The sequence below is a fragment of the Haliotis rufescens genome, unplaced genomic scaffold (genome assembly GCF_023055435.1).
Source record: "Haliotis rufescens isolate VD_foot unplaced genomic scaffold, xgHalRufe1.0.p SCAF_1, whole genome shotgun sequence".
Classification (NCBI taxonomy): Eukaryota; Metazoa; Mollusca; class Gastropoda; order Lepetellida; family Haliotidae; genus Haliotis; species Haliotis rufescens.
In genome coordinates this window covers 82,998,792-83,020,954 of record NW_025963779.1, presented here as the reverse complement: position 1 = coordinate 83,020,954, position 22,163 = coordinate 82,998,792, and the positions used below count along the sequence as shown (strand labels likewise).

The following is a 22,163-nucleotide window of genomic DNA, read 5'->3' as shown; positions in this document are numbered from 1 at the left end:
TATAAATCATACTGGCGTGTTTTTTCCTATGTAAAATGATTTCTTTTTATTAATATATCTTGGTCGGAAGAACCATCTTCAACTCCTTTTCTGCAAAAAACTGAGACTGAATTGAGTTAAGAATATTGGATTTGCTTTGTGGGTGAGACCGTCTGGCGATAAAGGTTATCATGGTCATAGCGAGATCACAAGTGCAACATACAAGTGCATGAACGTTTCACCAAGGCTGTCTTCAGTAGCTGTCCTTTAAAACTGTTCAATGTCATGACACAAAGGTTATCCGTATCTTAAAATCACCATGTGGAATGGCTATTCTCCATAACCTAAAAGATTTATAGTTAGTTAATAGTTATATTGAAAGAATGTATGTTGGTCTTGAAAGAGGAACATCCCTAGTTAGAGCGTGAAAAAGAAGACTTGGTTACACATGACGCCATGCGACACGAAACTTTTACATCGATATTCTAACGTACGTTTGAGAACAAGCTAAAGGTGAGGTGAGATGAAATTGGGTTTAACGTCTCGTCCAAGATTACTGCGCTTATATAGCGACGTGCATGCACGTGTATGTGTGTGTGTGGCTGCTTGTACTAGTCCGGACTGCTTGTACTAGTCCGGATTTATAGTGCTAGCACACTGAGATATCATGCCGCAGTTTAACATGGATACCCCACTCAGACACAGTATACTGACTCCAAGCCGACCAGTCCTTGTTTTAGCCCCTTAATGCCGAGCGCCAGACAGGGTAACAACAAGTACCATCTTTTAACGTCGTTTGGTATGACGTGGCCGGGGATCGAACCCCGGACCTTGCGCTCTCCGGGCGGACGCTCTACCACTAGACCACGGAGGCGGCCGAGAACAAGCTAAAAGTGCTGTAATACAGGCTGGAAGCAAATGTTATAAATAGAGGAGTACGGGAGTGAATATCACTCTTCCTGTATAATGGTTTTTTTGTATCGCTGAGCACAATTAAATAAGATATATCTAATTGAAGAAAAGCGATAAAACCCTTTCCAAGGTTATACAAAAGATCTGCCAAAGGGTGAACCTGCCCTAAAGGTGGCACCCAAATACAAATGTTCACCTGACAAAAACACGGAAACATATGGTACAAGTCAAAATAGAGACAGCATCGAACATTTTTATAACGGATGCGTCAAATTTGGAAATGTCCTCCTCATTTCTACCATAAAACTTTTTTGAAAGCTTTACTGAGGCCTTGAAAGTTGTAAGTTTTATTTTTAAAAACAATGAAAGAGAGTCGTACATGTATGCTCTTTGAAACTTTGGAAGAAAGGGCATGCTCGATTGTTCCTGTAACGTTGTCAAATGTAAACACTAAATTGGAGCTGAAGGAATATGCCTTGACAAAAAGGAAAATGTGAAGTCCCTCTTGTCATACAGTCTTGTGGAGAGGTTTTGTTTCACCACGGTTTTCTCACCCAAAGTAGTTCAGTCTCATGAAGAGAGATTTGATCATACTCTTACAAATATGATCTTGATTTACTGCTTTGAAAGTGAGGAGTGAGATAAAGGCATTCATTTATTGTTGTTTGCAGCTTTGAGGACATTTCAGGAATCATTAGGGGTCAGTCCTTTCGACACACGGCTAGGGGCCACTGAATCATCTGAAAGAGCAATGGCTTAATGATCAATCAGATTTGAATTTACGAGATGATGTGTCTACTTTCCGAAATAGATTTCGAAATAGACCACTAAAGATGCCGCGAAAAAATGAAGTTTTAGCAGGACAAAGTAATAACCAGCCATAAACGCATTTTGAAAGCTTTACCGAGGCCCTGACTATTGTAATCATGATAACTTTTGAGCAAGACTAGTTTTGCTCTCTTTGAAATCTTCGAAGAAAGAGCTTGCTTGATTGTGCTTCAAAAGTTGTGAAATGTTGACACCAAAAGCTGGAGCTGGTGGAGTATTGTTCGACATAAAGACAAAGTTTACGTCTTGTGGATAGCTTTTTCCACTCCGAATCTTTATACATAGATCTGAATATGGGACATATGAGGCGATCTCACTGGTCTCCTTTATTTCTAGTTCAGGAGGCTAAATCCGTGGAAGGGAATTGACTATTTGTTGGTTATTGAACGATATCAGATAATCGAAAAACCTGAAGCTTAACTTCAACGTACTTAATTTGACTTTGCCAATCCGAGCTGAAATACCGATTCATGTGCATGAAGAAACAGATCAGCAGGAAGGAGAAAACAACTGGTACCTATGGAGACGCCTTCTTCTTGCCTAAATGTCTTTCTTCAATAATGTATATAGATGATGTCAATGAGGAAGTCCAGCATTTCACATATTGCTTTCTGAGTAAACTTCAGATGGCATTTGCTTTCATTTGTGACAAATTAACCTGAATCACTGAGATAGATATGTCACTATACCTATGGTCACCACGTTTGTAACAAGAGCCCCATGGGTCGAGCAGTGAAGTTTTTCCTGAAGTTTGTCATGTGAGATAGTGGTGTACAAAGTTAAATTAATTAATTATTAATTCTACTTGTCTCAAATACCTTCTGTGAATATATAGAAAGTCCATCCTTGATTGTATTAAGGTTTATGGTTAATCTCTGAAACAGGTATTTGGTGGTACATATTACTAGCTATAGACCCAGCAATATGTATCCCTTTTTTATGTTTGTGGAGTTTTTCTTAATCAAATACAAAAGATGAATGGAGACGTCTTCTGGTTTTAGAATCAAGTCAAAAGTTTATAGTACTGATACTTGGCAGACTCCTTCCTCAGTTAACTAACTGACCTTTTGTGTGACGTTATGTGACATGTCACTTATATCAAGTTCTTTGATCAAACAATTAATGTAGTGATGATTACATGTAATGGTTATGTTATTAAAGGCCTTGTCTGTGGGAACAAGTTGTGTGACAAAACATACTCAGAAACAACGTCCATTCGTCTACCCAAGATTGGTTCCACTTACGTTTTCTTGTGCGAGACAGACATGTACATGTACATAAATATTTCCATGATGTCAGATCCAGGCATGTATCTAATGGCCAATTTTGATTGAATTCATGAAACTTCAATTACCCTTAATGCAGATTTAACGTTACATTTGTGAAACTCGTCCATGCACTAATCAAAGAAGACTTCATGGTAGCAGACAAAAGAATACATTTTGAAAACATAATGTATTGATTTGATAACACACATATGACTAAAATAGTCTGGTAAGGACATCGTAGTGTCCTTTGATGTGTAAATGTCATTCCCATCCCCCGCAGCCAAATTAATGTCCCCATTGTTAGATGTGGCGACACAAAAGGCCTACTGATTGCAGTTAGACGCAATGTCAGGTTATTCTACGACAGACTACTGCGCTAGACGATGCAGCGTTCAGATTTGTAAATGATAATATAAATATCATTGTGTCAGTGGATTTCACTTTCACTCCACATGTCTACCAACCATTGAACGTTTTAGAAGCTCTGCTCCGGTTTTGAATGCTAATTAAATACAAAGGGACTAATTCTACGTTATGCACAATATTAAACTTTAAGATGTGTAACATGAACACTAAACTTGATACTACGTATCATATTTACCCTCCGAATACTATCCTGCCTCTTTCTGTGTGTACAGTCAGCATATTTAGTTCATAGCTGACATTAAATGTGCTGAGCAAAGACAAGTCTAACATTAAACAATACATCCATTAAAAGGCAGATTATGAACGATGGCAAATACAAACGGTAATGTACTAGATTCAAATTGTGAACTTTGCTCTTTCATTCATGAAAGATATCAGTTATTACGTTTTGTGGTTCAAATGTACATTTTGAATAAATCAAGTACCCTTGTTACGTTACATTCTTTACATTAACATTTATATTTACCACTAAAGTATTGTCTGAACTACATGTATACATGCATGAGTGATGTTTGATATACTCAAATCTCAGTCATGTATCACATTCTGAGGTAACAAAGCGCATTGATGAAATTAAGACTGATATTTTATCATAAAGGTTGGTTTCCTTTTTAAATGCTGAACTCAAGTGGTTAGACACTGTTCTCAAACGTTCAGAAAAAGCATGAACATTATCATTACAGCGTTGTCTGACGCACAAATCAACACATTCAAGCAAATTGTGTTGCAAGGGATTCAAAAAGATGCATCTTCACATTTCAATAAAAATTAATGTGTATAATGACTGTGTTCAATTCGGCATCGCCGTAACACAACTCCATCATGGCGATATACACCAGAATTGGCCAGATGGCATGTAGTTTACTCACAATTTCTAATAGAATGTTTCTTATCAGAATACGGGAAGTTTGTGTTGAAGAGCAGCTTTTGTCGAGGCATCGACTTTACAGTTGCCACTGATGCCAACATGACTGTGCAGCCTACAACCTACACCCCGTTATTTTATATTCGGCAATAGCAGAAAGAATTCGGCAATAGCAGAAAGATTTAAATATGCATCTTTGATGTGGGATTGCATGCGAATGCCAAGTGGTTGAATTTTGTTTGGTTTTCTGTCATACAAATGCTGAAATGGAGGACAGGATATTGGATTAGATGGATTGGAGTGAGGTTTTGTGATGTATTGTAAAGCCAGTTTTATTCGTCTCAGATTAAGACAAGCCCACTGTCAATTGGTGATGTTTAAATACTCCAAGACACAACCGAAGTCCCTGATGTTGAATCGTGTCAAGTTCTCGGATATATTATATACTTGATGAAGTACCGTTAATGAAGCAACCATAATAACGTTTAGACCTGATCAAAGTTCTTTAAAAATGCAGTGTTTCTCTATATCTCCATCCCTCTTAGCATTTGATATCACCATAAGAATAGCAAGTACTTTCAAACATTTTGCTTTAGGACTTTTTAAAATCTGAGGTAAAACTCAGATGTAATGCCCAAAACCTTGGTTTCTTTGACCACTTTAATTGGAATATTATTTAAAGTCAGTTTTGGATCTGTATGTAATTTCCGTTTATTGCAAAAATGAAAACAACAGGTATTAGTTTTGGAAAACAGTAAAACCGTTTCTAGAGACCATTTATGGATTTTAATGACAGAAACTTGAAACTGTCTCTCAATGGTATTCATATTTGCACCACGGCATGATATATTGAAATCATCAACAAATAACGAACCATTGATAATTTCATTTGAAACTTTAGAAAGACCGCTGATTTTTATGCTACGAAGTGTCACTGATAAAATACTGCCCTGAGTGACTCCCATTTCCTGGTCATATATCGCATATAATGTGGAGCAAACTCGAACTATCAATTTTCTATTTTCCATTTATTGTATCATGATAACAAATTCCAAACATTTGTAGACTATATTTCAGCACCCACTGACTGAATATGATAGTATTGCAAGGAAACGAAAGTCAATGTATATTTTTTGGCTTCTAATACTGGCATAATTAGTGTACTGTGATGTTTTATACCCTTTTGAACTTCTTATCAATTCTGAATCAATCTGATGGAAAAATAATTGTAAGAAATATATAGTCCAACACTATTCAACACTAATCGGGACTTAAGGTATTATGCAGTTTATACATTTAACTGTATCGTTAGTATACTTTTAGAGAAGTACTTGAAGTTGATTGGTTTGTCATATATTCATCAACGGTTGGGTGGGGGGTGGAGAAGTTGATTGTACTATTCCGACGATATCATAAGCATGTGTTTATGAATGACTATCAAACTTAATAGTGCTGACACCAGGTGTTTGCAAAAAGGTGAGAGTGTTCTGCCCCGCCGGTGAACGTGGCACCTTTGAGCTATGGTACATGTTCGTGCGGGGGTTACGGAATGGGTGGTCTATACGGAGGCTACGGAATGGGAGGTCTGTACGGAGGCTACGGAATGAGTGGTCTATACGGAGGCTACGGAATGGGTGGTCTATACGGAGGCTACGGAATGGGTGGTATGTGCGGAGGCTACGGAATGGGTGGTCTATACGGAGGCTGCGGTATGGGAGGTCTTTACGGAGGCTACGGAATGGGAGGACTGTACGGAGGCTACGGAATGGGTGGTCTATACGGAGGCTACGGAATGGGAGGTCTGTACGGAGGCTACGGAATGAGTGGTTTATACGGAGGCTACGGAATGGGTGGTCTATACGGAGGCTACGGAATCTGTGGTCTGTGCGGGGGCTACGGAATGGGAGGTCTTTTCGGATGGGGTGGGAGGACTGTACGGAGGGATTGGTGGTTTAGGAATGGGATTCGAAAAAGTAAATGTAATTTATGTTACGTCTTTTGGTTTTTGAATGAGTGTCTTCCCACTTTACTAATCTAAGCTGGTATTAACGTGATTACAAAACGTGACAAATGACTTCGTAAAGAACGTTGATTTCATTTCCTTGGAAACCTGTTTTTTGTGGCCGGCGCTGGATACTGCTAGTGCTAAGCTAGTCACAAAGTCTGCTTCGTCAGTGTTTGCGCATATTGTATTTAGGTATTACATGTATCATGTTAACGACCTTGTTTTTTATTCATGGTGGAAGCACATATCTAGTCGAGCTTTATACTAGAGTATACATGGAAGTGTGTTCCATTAAATCTCCAATACAGTTACTAAACAAGCTTCAGACTAAAACATCCTACCAAATTGAATAATCACTGCAGTCATCTTTTTTTCCGAATATCAAAGCCTTCTTCTAACCACGTGTCAGTCAACCACTGCATGAAGAAAAGTATAAATGACAAGACGCTAGACTCGCTGTTCAGCTCGATATTGTGGCGCCAGATCTTCCTAAACACTACATCAGATGCTCAATCTATTACTTTTACTGTCTTGCAAAGTATATCTCAGTATAAATTACCCATGAAGAGCCTTCCGTCGATCAGATTACTAAAAACAAGTAATATTTTCTTCATAATATTCCGACATTAATATATTTCTACAAGAAAAATCAAAACTATTCCTTCAATGCAGCCTATTTCGATACATCTTATAACTACTACATGTACCACGTATTATTTATCATCATCAGTGGGGCGGTCGGGTAGCCTAGTGGTTAAAGCGTTCGCTCGTCACGCCGTAGACCCGGGTTCGAATCCCGACATGGGTACAATGTGTGAAGCCCATTTATGGTGTCCCCCGCCGTGATATTGCTGGAATATTGCTAAAAGCGGCGTAAAACCAAACTCACTCACTCACTCACTATCATCATTAGTTTTACATTTTGAATTGCTGTTGGGGAAATATACCTTTAAGGGCGGTCATTTTGGGATACTATGTTGGATAATGCTGTGGTTGGTTGGATTGTTGTTTAACGCCACACTAAGCAATATTCCAGCTGTATGACGGCGGTCTGTAAATAATCGAGTCTGGACCAGACGATCCACTGATGACATCATGATCATAGATCCACGCAATTTGGAGACAATGACATGTGTCAAACAAGTCAGCGAGTCTGACCACCCGATCACGTTAGTCGTATTCTACCCCGGATCTTCACGGGGCGTTGGTTATGTACGATGTGGTTTTGTTATCGCCAAGTCCACGAAGGTTTTATTGGGTTTAGTTAGATGTTTAACGCAACAGTCAGCAATGTTCCAGCTATATAACGGAGGCCAGGACATCTGGATAGCTGGCCGCATCCAGTGCATAGATAAATCAATTTACGTTATCCAAGGGGAGTAAAGTAGGAACCTACAATTGAAGAGGATAACTTGTAGGATAGAAATACCATTTCACGATAATGGCAGCAACAAAAAGTGAGGTATTGGTTATGTACAAAAAGGTTTAGTTTTCAGCAGGTATATATGGAACACGAGGAGAATTTACCGAGGGACAGCCCTTAACGACATAATTAGTTTATTATTATTGTTAAATGGGAACTAGGCTCTCGGGCCAATAAGCGGTCTCAGTAAGTTTGCGTGTAGGTCAGATTTATACTCGATAGAACATGCATGGGACGAGTTGGATCGCTGCGTACGATACCGTCATCCTGAACCACAGACAATATACCAGTTTCACATGTACTACAAGCCCAACGTGTGATGCGTTCATAGAATGTATGTTGATGGTGCCAGGTGGTTCTTGGCGGATACGATATATATTGAGGTCTCATTACCTTATCCTGTGTAATTTTCTGGCTTTGGTGAGTTATAGATAAGACATGATCATTTGCCATGCCTGATTATCTACAAGAATAGAGACATTTGTTCACCGAAAACGCATTGCCATTGTTGTTGATATTACGGAGTCCTGTATGAAGCTACAGTACTGCAGGAAGGTGTGGTGTCACGACACTTACTAAGACCTCTGAAGAATAAGGTATTCTTGTTCTCTGATCATATGTCATGTTTACAGAGTTTTGTTTTAAATTAAGGCAAAACGGCTCTTTTCATATGCCCTTGACTCAGAATGGCTATCGTCAAATCTGGAAATAAATTTGCTTAAACATATTGATATCTCTTTGTGAGTGAGACCGTCGGGTGGTAAAGGTAATCATGGCCACAAGAGCAACATACATGTTCGTGAACTTTTAACCAAGATTATCTTCTATCATTAATTTTTCTTATTTTATTTTATTTTTTCGTTTATCAATATCTAAAACTAACCAGTTTGGCTGGTTATTTTTCATTTAATAAAGAATACGTACATCAATTACATAAAATGAATTGTTATGGCCTTGAAAAATAATATGCCTGTGCGATAGTTTGCAGTTATGCCATAGACCGTTATGATGTATTCAACCCGTAATACAGTTAAGTGCTGAAGTGAAACATCGAGGTATATTTTGCGATAGCATTTTCTTTCGACGTACTACTTTCCGTCATAAGGCAACGCGACTAACGTACTAAACACAATGGTTGTTTCTTCCGGTACGACTTTTAATATCAAAATTGTTACCCTGCAATTATAGTGAAAAGTTAATTGAAATAATTTAATCAAAATGAAACGTCTTACCTGGAGCATGTAATGTAAATGTATGTTTTGCGGAATAAACTACAGCTTTCCTGAAATTACGCCTGAACAATTTATCTCAGGCTATTCCATCAACGTTCGTCTGTTTCTCGTCAAACAGTGTCCATTGTACGTTTTCGACTATATGTCAAGCATGGCAGAACATAATTGAAATAATGAGGAATGATTTTAAAAAATCAATGCTCACAAAATGGCACCATTAGGTTTTCGTGGGAATTGGCTATCTGACAGTTATTTAGTAACATCAGATCAGCAAGGAGAGGAGCACAATTGGTGTCCATGGGGATGCCAACATGTACTTCAAGTTTAAATTACCTATGCCCAAATTTTACAAACAGGTTATATAAGAGGAAGTCCAGCATTTCGCATATTGTTTTCTCAGAAAACTTCAGATGACATTTCATTTTTGACTCACTGAACCTTTGAAGATAGTGATGTAACGATACTTGTGTGACAAATGGAATGACGTTTTTCCTTAAGTTCGTCGTATAGGATTGTGGTTTTAAGAATCCTCATGCTACATGTATTAATTCCACTTGTCTCGAACACCTTTATGAACATGAAGTGCTACGTGTCAACTTCCAAATTGAAACCAGTCAGAACAGATATGTATTCGCACAAGAATCCAATGTTAAAAAGAAATGTTCCTTCCTTCAAAGTAGTATGGTTAATCTTTGAGACAGAGGTTTGGTGGGTCATTTACCGGACCCTTTAATATATATTTTTGTATGGACTTTTATGGAGCTTTGGAATTCTGTACAGAACATGTGTTCAGGTTTTAGAGACGTAGTAAAAACTGAGACGGGCCAGATTCTGATTATTTGGGAATTAAACCACTAGACCAGCGACCATTATGCCCGCTTCTGCCTCCTCTAACGTATTATAATAATCATAGACAGTGACCATTTCCTGCCTCATGTAACATCTGAAAGGAATCACCTGAGAAAACCACAAACGACCTCAAACTGGAATTTGATACCAGTTACTGACGATGCGTTATTAATGCCTCATGGTTTTCATTTTAGCTTCGACAGTTTGTCAGCTGAGATATTTTTTATGGTGGGATTAGACTGACTGTTAATTCAGGTTCCTTGTCTTGAGGATATGCCTGTACTCCATATGCCACTCTTCGTGCGCATGTAAAAATATGTTGACAGCGGTACAGGTGTCTTGGTAAGTCTTAGATGAATGCGTTGTGAGACGGAAAAAATGTAGTTCTTTAACACACTTAAAGTGAAATGCTTTCAGAAAGTTGATCCAAGCAACGAAACCACTTTTTATTGTCTAAAAGCTTTTTTGTCTGTGTGGTGATGTTTTTGTTTTTACTTTTTCCGTCTTACATGTACGAGCTTAGATTTCTCATTGAATGTCATTAAGAATCGAATAACATGTATAAGATATTTTTTCAAACAGAACAAGCAAATAGTTGTGTGCAGTAACTGTTGATAAATGCACTTGAAAAACAAGATTTCGCTGTCAGCTATAAGAAGTTTTTTTATTGATTGATAAATGTAACAACACATATATTACCATGTTACGATTTGTTATAATAGCAATCATTTTTTCTTCCTGATACTTCAGGAATAATCACAAACGCCAAAATGACAAAAATCACATACATACAATTGTACACGATACCAACATATCTTTGCCACTTAGGAAGCAAACAAAAGTAGATCTAATCTACTGCCGAGTGTATATCGCTCGAGTGTACTTAATCTCACATTAATGTGAGGTGGTTGTAATATACTGAACAAATAAAGAAATGTGGTTGTACGTTAAAATCGCTGACACTTCTGTGTAAATATTTCAAGTTAAGATTGTCTTCGTTCCCAACTACCTCCCAGCAAACATGAGTACCACGGTCGACATCTGGAGAGCGAGGATCGGCTGTTATACTCACCTCCTAGGGCACAGGCAGATCGAACATCTTCAACCCTAATACCCAGCATCAACATGGACGAATGGCACAGACATGGCTTACCGGCTTCTACTTCGTGCAGTATTACTACTCAGTTGAGGCATGCAAATGTCTCGGATCATGCAGTGTATACAAGACATAGTTTCCAGTCTTTGATATGAATATTAGCTTTGTGTCACTGATTACAAAAGGTTCCCATTGTCTACATATCGAAAACCGAACAGCTATAATGAGGGACCCGTGAAGATCCGGGGTTAAATAGGTCTTCAGCAACCCATGCTTGCCGTAAAAGGTGACTATGCTTGTCGTAAAAGGCGACTAACGGGATCGGGTGGTCAGGCTCGCTGACTTGGTTGATGCATGTCATCGATCCCAATTGCGTGGATCGATGATCATGATATTAATCACTGGATTGTCTGGTCCAGACTCGATTATTTACAGACCGCCGTCATACCTGTTCGCAATACCTCCCCACAGCCCTCCAAATATGACCTTCATGCCACAAACCTTCATTTTTGGCAATTTATTACCTATATCGGGTGATTTTATCGAAATATTGGCTCAGTCGCGGCTCAATGTCCCTGAGCGCTCTGATTGGTAAATATCCCCATGTGTGTTTGTTATGGTTGGAGCGCGGACCAATCACAGCACTCGACGCCATTGAGTGCGGAGATTTTTGTATACTTCCGTGACCCACAGCCGCGACTGAGCCAATATTTCGATAAAATCACCCGATATAGGTAATAAATTGCCAAAATTGAAGGTTTGTTGCATGCAGGTCGTATTTGGAGGGCTGTGGGGAGGTATTGTGAACATGACATGCACACATTTCCATTTAATTTAAACGATACAGCCGATTTCAACTTCGGCCAAGATGGCGAGTGACGTACCTTGTCTATTTATATATATGGGTCCACTGTTTCAGTTATATCCCTATCCTGCTTCAGGGGCCTGTGGAGAGAAGGTGCGACATCAACAAACTACAAAAGACAAAATTATCACAAGGAAAGAACAGAATATAATCCGATTGGATGTTGAAGCGGTTCATGAAAATGGGGAGTATGTTACGAATGAGTTCAGAGAACCAGAAAACCGTGTGGAGGACTTAAAAAAGACAGAGCAGGAGAACCCACATCATCTATGGTATTCCAGAAAGTACGAACGAATCCTATAATACATTTAAGTACAAAACTGATGTTATTCATTCAGTCAGAAAATAACTATGTGATCCTATTGACATTGAAGGATATGGAACGGGCACATCGAATCGGACATCAGACACCGGATAAACCACGACAGTTGTTGCAAGACTGATTCAATGGGAGGATAAGATGAACACTCTGAATGAATGTTTAAAATCTAACGGTTATGGTGTAGACACGGAGTCAGGAAACAAGAAAATGTAAAAATAAGAACCCGGATAGACAATATTTCTTTAATGAGGGAATCTGTTCCGAAACAGGGGTAGTCGGGAAGCCTTGTGGTTAAAGCGTTCGCTCGTCAAGCCGAAGACCCGGGTTGGATTCCCCACATGGGTACAATGTGTAAAGCTCATTTCTGGTGTTCCCCGTCGTGATATTGCGGGAAAATTCTAAAAGCGGCGTAAAACCATACTCACTCACTCACTCAATCTGTCTCAGATTGTTAAGCCCTGCAGACATATGCATTATGACCTTGCCCAGTGAACACTAACTTTGAAGACTACACTGGGCAAAGATAGTATAATGCTAACAGATCCGTGACGTGCAAAGAGTGCTTTTTACACACGAAAGTAGATTCTGCTTATAATATTCCATACGATGGTCGTGCTCGGGTTAATTGTTGTAGGAACGACTGGCACAAGGCTGCATTTTGGGTGTGCATCCATATGGTGGTGGTGGGGTGATGGTTTAGGGAGGAAAATTCGTGACAACCAACGGACGAGACTTGTCAACGGCCCGATCTACAGGGATGACGTTCACCAGCCAGTAGTGCGTAGTGTTGCCATTTCCTTCGCAAACAGCAACACGGAACAGTACGACAACGCTAGGCCGCACACTGCAAGTGTCGTCCAGGAATTCTTGGCTGCGCACAAAATCACCGTTCATCCATGGTCAGCTCGCTCGTCAGATTTAAACCCCATTGAACATTTGTAGCATCATCTGATCAGGAGGCGTCCTCCACAAATCCGTCAACAGCTGGACACCGCTCAGAACGGATTCCCAATGACATCATCTGTCGGCTGACAACGATGAGAAGGCGAATCTGGGCGTGCACTGGGTGCTCGTGGTAGCCACATTCGCCATTGAGAATGTCTTATACCTGTGGACCAACACAAACTGATCATGACAATATCTGCTTTACTCTGCTCATCATTGTGTACTGTGTACTGTGAAATTGCCTCTGAGATTTTGTGTTAGATACTCATTGATATGATACATGTACATCTAACGTCGAATAACCTTCTCTTGTTTCATGTTTAGCCACCATCAGTCAAGGATGTATACTTTTGCGGGGCAGTTTATGTGGCAACAGAAGTTTATTTATGGTAATAATAATAATTGTCAGTAAACTTCCATTATCTATTATTCATTGTAGCCTACATTACATTTAACACACAATGGATGAATTCATACTTGTAATGTAAAGAATCGACACATTCAGAAAGAATATGACTTGGGCGTGTTGCGGTGATGGTAGCATTATTGACAATAGTTTCCCCGTCAGTCGATCAGTGTGAACTCGAATTTCATTCTCATCCACCTGGGGAATAATACTACGGCATGTCAGCTCAATGCGAAGCAGGATATACACGTTTACCCCTATGGAGAACACCCAGGACCACTGATATTGTGTCACAAACCATGGATCAGAATTAAGGAGAATCTGGGATCGCAATACACAATGGGGGGAAAGAGCATTCCAGTATCCTTAGGAAACAATAGTTTTACATAGAAAATGTGCAGCGCTTAACCTAGATATACCTTTTACTCCAATACACCAAAATGTAACATCCCAATAAATAAAAGCGACAAAACACTTTCCATATTCAATAGCAATCTCTGCTAAAAGCAGAATCGGTTAAACGATTCCGACCATATGAGCATGTGTTTATGAATCACTATCATACATTGATCAGAAATGTTGACAGCAACACATATATCTTGTTTCAGATGATGCATGTGTTAGACGATCAACTGTTTTCTTCTTAAAGTGAAATGCTTTCAGAAATGACATGCATTAGAAAGGTGATCTAAACGTTTTTTTTATCATTGAACAGCATCTTTGTCTGTTGATGGTATCTTTGCTTGTGCTAGCACTTCGGGGTTGACGTTTAAATTGAGTTTTAAGATACTATTCTAAAATGGAATAGTAAAATGAATGTTACACCTGCACTGCAAGAATGTTATCCCAAGCTCTGTAATAAGATAAGACTAGTTTTTAGTGGACAAACAAAGATATTATGTTTACTGTGGCTTTATTACCATGTTACGAGCGATGGTAATAACAATTAATTAAAGTCATGAAAATTCGTAAATATATTCAAACGCCAATATCGATACAATGTCACACAATACCACCATATATATCTTTGCAAATTAGGGAAACATACACCCTTAGAAACAAAGTCAAAAGCAGATTTACAATGCAGTCATCCCTTTATTAATATTGTTGTTTTAAGCTGCCTGACTACTGGCATGTCTGACTAAAGGATACCTTCACACCACATTCCAAGACACATCATGTTTGTGTGGTTCCAATATTAAACGGAGTCCAGTTTAATTTTCAAGTGTCTGGTTTAACTTCATTTATTATGCCTCAAAGTGAGATCACTGATCAATCAGAAAGCAAAACTACTATCCCCATATGAACCCGTTTACCGTCAGTAAAAATCCCAGACGTTGTTACTGACCTAATATGAGACCGTCTACCGTCAGTGACAGCCATCTTGGATTTTCCAATACCGACGTCACATATTTCACATGACAATTCTGGTACAGAAAATCGTTATTCGACGCTATTTTTATAATACCATTAATTGTGATGTGCAAAGACATTATTTGTTAAAGAAACCACTTTTTTAATAAAAGTATAGAGAAAAAAAGGCCCACAGCGGAGGTCACTGAATTACAAATAGGAACGTCATAGAACATAATATAAGATGACGTCATAAACAAGAAACGTGACGCCAATGACGTCACATGGTAAGAGAAAAGATAGCAGCCTGTGGTCAGGGAAAAACGGACTGCTATCAATTTACAGTAGCCTCCAGATTTCTGATAAAATGCGGGCATATTTGTGATAATTCTATCTATTTTAGCTATAATACCTGTTTAAACGTTCACATTTATTACACACATTATACATTCCATTGTTAAAGTTTGTGTTTACATTAAAGCGTTGTATCGGAACAGATGTACTGGTCCTGTCAGTACCTGTTGTAAGTGTCAAATGTTCATTTTGACATGACATATGCGCGATAAAGATACCAAAGAGTGTTTTGAGTGAATTGGGTTCAACGCCGCTTTTAACAGTATTTCAGTTATATCACGGCGTGTCAGGTTAATGTGGGAGGTAAGCCAGAATTGATGCAGGTCTCAGACGTTTACCATTTCGGTGAAACCCACAAGCACGGGTATGGTGCTAAAAAACCTAGAAACATAATCGGGACGAGCCGGGATTCGAACCCACAATCATAGGTTTCTGGCGTGCCCAAGGGACGCAACTCTGCACAGCTAATCGCGGCTCCTTAGACGACTGGGCCACCCGTGCCCCGCAAGTAGTGTAAACTTTTCGGCATAATAATTTTTTTATGGTGTCTTTAGATGCCGTATACGGTGTCATACGGTTAGCAGAATACATATTGGGCTCGGCTCACGCCTCAGCCAAATTGGTTTCTGCTGATCTAATATGACAGCGTATACGGCAACTAAAGACACCATAACTGATAGTATTCCCCCTTGCACATAATACTGGTGTCTTAATTTGTAACGATACCACGTCTATATTCTGCATGCACCACGGGGTGTTTGTCAGGGTTTATTTGTCCGCACCCATACACATAAAATTTCTTCAACATTTTGGGTTTCTTGGTACCTGTTCCATAGTCTGTGAAACATTGAACGTATTGGCCACTGGACCCTGTCTTCTCCCATTTTCCAGCATGCAGGTGTTACGTTTTACAGACATAAAGGTTCTTGCATTGGTTGTTTGTCGTCAACTCATCTTTGTTCCAATACTTGGTGATAACGTTTATATGTCATGATACCCTACTTTGTCTTAAGAGTACATATGCAAATAATAGTCGATATATGATCTATAAGAATTTAAAGACATCTTCTCTTGTCTTTTATGGGATATTTAGCCTGTTCCTATTAACGTTGAATCCTCTAGACATGTTTCATGTTTTAAGATCTATGAACTCTGTATTGATCTCACAACACATACCTCATAAAGCTATTTAATGCCACATATTTGAAAGTGGTCAACAGCGATCACAAGCTGGTATAATTATATTATGATCGATCTGGTGTTTTTTCATCGACAATGTAACAACCGCATGTAGCCTGTATCAATAAAAAAATATGTTCATCCTTTTAAAATGATAGTTATCGCCCTCGTTGCCTGCTTGGCTGTCGCCAGCTGAGCGTTTGAACTATGGCCTGTACGGGGGCTAAGGAATGGGAGGACTGTACGGATGCTACGGAAAAGGTGGCCTGAACGGATTGGGAGGACTGTAAGGAAGCAACGAAATGGTGGCCTGTATGAAGGCTACGGAAAGGATAGCCTGTACGGATTGGGAGGACTTACGGAGGCTACGGCGAGGCTGCGTAAAATGTTGATCTTTACGGAGGCTACAGATTGGGAAGACTGTAATGGGGCTATAGGTTGCGAGGACTATACGGAGGCAACGGAATGGGTGAATTGTACGGAGGCTACGGAAAGAGTGGTCTGTACTGAGGCTACGAAAGGATGGTCTGTACTGAGGCTACGGAAATGGTGGCCTGTACGGATGTTACAGATTGGGTGGACTCTACTGACGCTATGGATTGAGAGGACTGTACGGAGGCTATGGATGGGTAGTCTACACGGAGACTACGGAATGGGTGGCTTGTACTAAGGCTACGAAAGGCTGGTCTGTACTGAGGCTACGGAAATGGTGGCCTGTATGGAAGCTACGGATCGGGGGGATTGTGCGAAGGCTACGGAAGGGGAGGCCTGTACGGATGCTACGTATTGTGAGGACTGTGTGGGGGCTATGGAAAGGGTGGCCTGAATGGAGGCTACAAATTGGGAGTACTGTACGTAAGTTACGGAAAGGGTATCCTGTACGGAGGCTACGGATTGGGATGAATGTACGGATGCTACGTAATGGGAGGAATGTAAGGGGACTACGGTAAAGGTGGTCTGAATGGAGGCTACGGATTGGGAGCACTCTACGGAGGCTACGGATTGGGTGGACTGTACGGAGGCTACGGAATGGGAGGACGGCATGTACGGAAGAACTGAAGCTTCCAATTAGGTTTTGGAAAAGGTAAATGCTAATAAGCAGGTCTGACCCTCATATTTACATAGAAGTTAGTAATTCTTAATGTCTACCTATTGTCTGCTTTTGTAATTATCGTGTCTGTTTTGCATTACTTATCTGTCGGTATGTGGCGATAACTTGACAAATGTCACTCCAGCGTCATACTTTATCTACATCATCAATATGTGTGCACATTGTACATTTATGTATCAGTTATGACATTTTAAAGTCAGTCATGTAAATAATGTCGTGTTATAATTCATATCGGTGATGGTTGCATGTCATGAACGAATGAACGCAAAATTCGGTTCACGAGTGGTCGAGTGTTATAAACAGTATGCCTGTTGGTGCGTTTTATTTTATCAAAATTACATTTACTGAATAAGACTTCGCATTGACCATACCTGTCATTAAATAGTCCTTGAAGTCATATATACGTCTGATTTCCGGAATTCACAGCCATCTTTACGCCACGAATGAAGAGAACACTGGTTGAAGAACTGGGCCAAGATCACAGACGCACTGTTAACTTAGTTATCGGGTGACATATCTATCTGCTAAATGTTCTAGCATCAATACGAGGGCTTGTCACGGAGTTCCAAGTCTGAATAACTTTTCAACTATGGGCCCTTACAAAGTGAACTAGTCAATGTAGTACAATGTTTGTGTCGTTCATTGCAAGTGTATTTGGTCTGTTGAGGTCGTTTCTGTGTCAGTGACAGCCAGTTGAACGTGACAGGGGTCCAAATGGACACATGAATGAATAGAACGAGTACCGAGCAGTCATTACGTTTTTTACTTCAGAGAAACGTAGTGCCCACGAAATGCATGACCGCATGTCACAAGTGTCATGGGATAACTGCCCTTGGAATTCCATTTTTTAAACGTTGGGCAGTTATGGTTAAGACTTGGAGAACTAGCCTTGATGATGAACCCTGGTCTGGACGTCCCTCAACTTCCATCAATGAAGATTCAATCAAGGAGAAAGAAAAACTTATACTGTCAGATAGACGTATTACCATTGCTGAACTAAGCTGTGGATCCATTGAAACTATTATTCATGAACATTTACAGATGAATAAGATATCTGCTCGTTGGGTGCCAAAGTTTATCAATTCTGATCTTAAGGTTTTTCCTAACATTGCCAGGAAAAATTTAGAGCTAATTGAGGGGGATTTCGTCAAATTCAAAAAGAGATTTTTTACGGGTGATGATACATGCATGGATCTACCACTATGATCCCGAGTCAAAACGTTCATTCATGGGATGTTTCCATCCCATTTTTTCCGACACCAAAGAGATTCAAGTCTTCAAGATCAGTGAAGAAACTTATAGACACTGTATCCTGGGGTGCAAAGGGTGTGATCCTTGAAAGTCAAAAGACGATTACCGGTGCCTATTTTGCTGATTTGCTTCATCGCCTGAGAAATCATATAAAAGTAAAGCGGATAGGTATACAGACTGCTTGAGCCTCTTCTCTCACCTCCCGACTTGCAAAGGCTGCTGTGCGACATTGTGGGTCTGAAGAGCTTCCTCACCCTTCATACTCGCCAGACCTCCCTCCCGTTTCCTAAACTAAAAGAACACACGACAACGATGACCTCAAAGCTGCCGTGAATGGGTTTTTCAGGGTGGCTTCAGAAAACTTCTTCCCGACAGGAATTGAAAAGCTTCACTATCGATATGAGAAGTGTATTGAATACAGGGAGAATTGAATTGAAAAACAAAATAAAAAACACTTTCACAATTGTTGGTTTTGTTTGTTAGGCTAAGAACGTTTTCACCAGCCCTCGTATGACAGACACAGAAAATGCATTACCACTTCATCGCCTTTGATGATTTTCACGGAAAAGTTCTCCTCTATCTGAAGCTGATTTAGAGTTCAGAATAATGTGAACGAGTCAGATGTGTCGTGTGACGATGTTACATACAAACGTAGGATAACAATCTTCGAATATTTTCAAAGTCCCTTGTCTGTTGCAGGTTTGCTCACTTCGTTTTCAGAAAGAGAAATTTCTTTGAGCTAGAGTTTTGCTGACTGACGGCATCTCGCACTGCAAGTGTTTACGTGTGGCTTAGATGTTATCAGCTATCTGTCAACCTGGATGATGAAGAGTGTCCTGCCCGATGGTGTCTCGGGTGCCGATTAACGACTTGCGTGCTTTAGGAGGTCGCGATGGGTCGGATTGCCGTTGCTTACATGGATCCATTGGGTTGTTATCGGCTCTTTGTCTACCAGGTATCGGCAGTTACAGGATTACGTATCTGATAGCGTCTCGGCTGCCAATAAGAAAATGTTCAACCTTACTTGCACTAAAATATAGGAATTACTAAGCTTAATTGTTCGTGATTATTATCTTGTTTTATGTTATTTGATATGCCGCTCAATTTGTAATGTGACGAGGAAAGCCCTCCATACGGACTTAGAATTCCAAGTTTGTAAAAACTTTAGTCATTCTTAGTTATACTAAATCGTAAACATCATCAAATTAGACATTCAGCGTATTATTCCAATTAAGGTGGTTTATATATATATATATATATATATATAATTTTATATATATATTATATATATATATATATATATATTATACTCACGACAAAGAAACGCGAATATCATGTATGTTTTTAGATTGGTTTGATGCACAAACGAACATACTTGCTTATTGTGTGAACCGACGCGCATGTATGCATCACATGTAACGTCATAGATCCATGGCTCGAGATGCACCATTTGCCTCGTGCAGGATTAGTTCAGAAATCAGGTGCAGCATATCGTGATAAGAATAAAGACACGCTGTGGTAAAACATGACTGATTGTTGGTTTTGTCATTAATTGGTACACATTGGAAACATCTCTTCTTAACACACAAACTTCTTTGTGTGTTTCTATGGTTTGTATATTTACGTAGGTGTAGGTGTACCTTCGTCATAAGTACTGAGTGCCCTGTTCTGAGAAAGGACATATTAAAGTCGTATATTGTAACGCGTAAGCACTGTAAGTTCTAGAGGTAAACAATTAACACCCGGGATGCAAACACCCGTAGATTAGCAAACATGCAGTAGCCGATACCCCAGTCTATACTGAAAGGACAAAAGGAGCCGAACACAACCTATCCACATCAACACCAGCTATATGTCCTCTGACCGTCAGTTAGCAGCAGCCTAGCTACAAAATGCTGTAAGCAAAGCCTTAACAGATTTGTGGTAATCTGACTAACAGGCTTTTGCAAAGGTGAGGCGAGGTGAAATGGGGTCGCGTTCAAGAATATTGCACTTATATAATATAGCGACTTCCTGACGACTGATCACTGTCCAATCACAATGCAATGAGCGTCTACCGAATCCCAACAGAAACAATGCAACATAGCTACAATCACTGTTGAACAATAAAATGCACTGCCACACAAAACTATTTTAGATTTCAATTAGAGTTATCTGTCCTTTACTGTGCGGCCGCCATGTTTGAAATATTAACGACAGCACCTATTACAGTTTGGTTCTTTTCAATTTCCATGTTGGCATTAAATATTCATTCTTCGTTTTGTTGCCTCTGTTTGTGTTCTTGTAATAGCTTTTTTAATACAAGACCATGTACACACAAAAAGTTTGAAAAGGAAAACAAAAGCCTGGTCAACGTGCCATTTCTAAAATCTGGAATTGATGAAAAAACAGTATGAACAATAAGTGGATGCGAGTGTGTGTGTGTGTGTGTGTGTGTGTGTGTGTGTGTGTGTGTGTGTGTGTGTGTGTGTGTGTGTGTGTGTGTCCTATATATTCGTATGTCAAACATTGTTTTTAAAAGAACTATTTTTGTAAGAACAACCATCGTGAAGTACCTTTTTTCGAGTAATATATTTTGTTAAATATATTGGATTTTCTTTGCAGGCAAAGCCGTCAGGGGATGAAGGTGCAGACATGTATGTAACAGTGGTTATAGAACAATCACACGTGATGTAAGTGCGTGGACATTAACTTACAACATTTATTTCGAATCAGAGCGAATCAATAGCATGACACCAATGTTATATATTTAAAAATTATATTGGTTTATTAAAGTTTTATTAAGTTAGAAGGGATATCAACACCTTTTCTGTAGTTGAGATTAAATCGAGGTACAAACATTGAACTTTATGTAGGTGAAACAGGGACAAAGGTGAGATCACAAGTAAAACAGACAAAGTGCATGATTGTTTAAATAATTCCCTCTAGGGCTTATCAGTATCAAAAAGTTTGTCATAAGAATACCCGTCCTCGTGGGTTTCACCAAAGTATGCTAATATCAAGTATTAGAACAAAGATAAGTGTTGACAACGTCCACTGCAAGAACGTTTATGTCTGTAATACTTAACACCAAAACACACCGTATAGTTTGCCTCAGGCAGTAGTGCCACACGCTCACGGTGCCATTCCTGATTTTGACATTTTCAAGGAAGGTCGATGAATCTCTGTGGACCACTATTTCTGTCAATCTTATTGATTCTGCTTATCAAACAGTTATGATGCTCATCATACAGCGATCTTGGCAAGATGGTATCCGTCAGAAGTCAACATGCAGTGACCAATACGTTCGATGTTTCACAGTCTATGGCAGCAGGTTATGGAACGGGTACCAACAAACTATAATTGTTGACGATCGACCCCGATCAGGGCGTCCCAGGTCAAGGACAAGTGTACAGCATCGATTGATCCGAAACCAGGCTCTAAATTGCTGCTAACGTTCATTTGGCTATTTGAGTAGGAGTTACGGGTCAGAAATCGACTACAAGCAGCTCATC

The 22,163-nt window shown here is 39.6% G+C and overlaps 1 protein-coding gene across 1 annotated transcript; it reads left to right on the top strand.

Moving 5' to 3' along the window:
• The first annotated feature begins 5,827 nt into the window (after window positions 1-5,827).
• On the top strand, window positions 5,828-13,102 carry LOC124136951 (acanthoscurrin-2-like). Its single transcript, XM_048381261.1, has 3 exons — window positions 5,828-6,200; window positions 11,825-12,020; window positions 13,027-13,102. Exons 1-3 carry the CDS (start codon window positions 5,828-5,830, stop codon window positions 13,100-13,102), a joined length of 645 nt encoding a protein of 214 aa, XP_048237218.1.
• The last annotated feature ends 9,061 nt before the right edge of the window (window positions 13,103-22,163 follow it).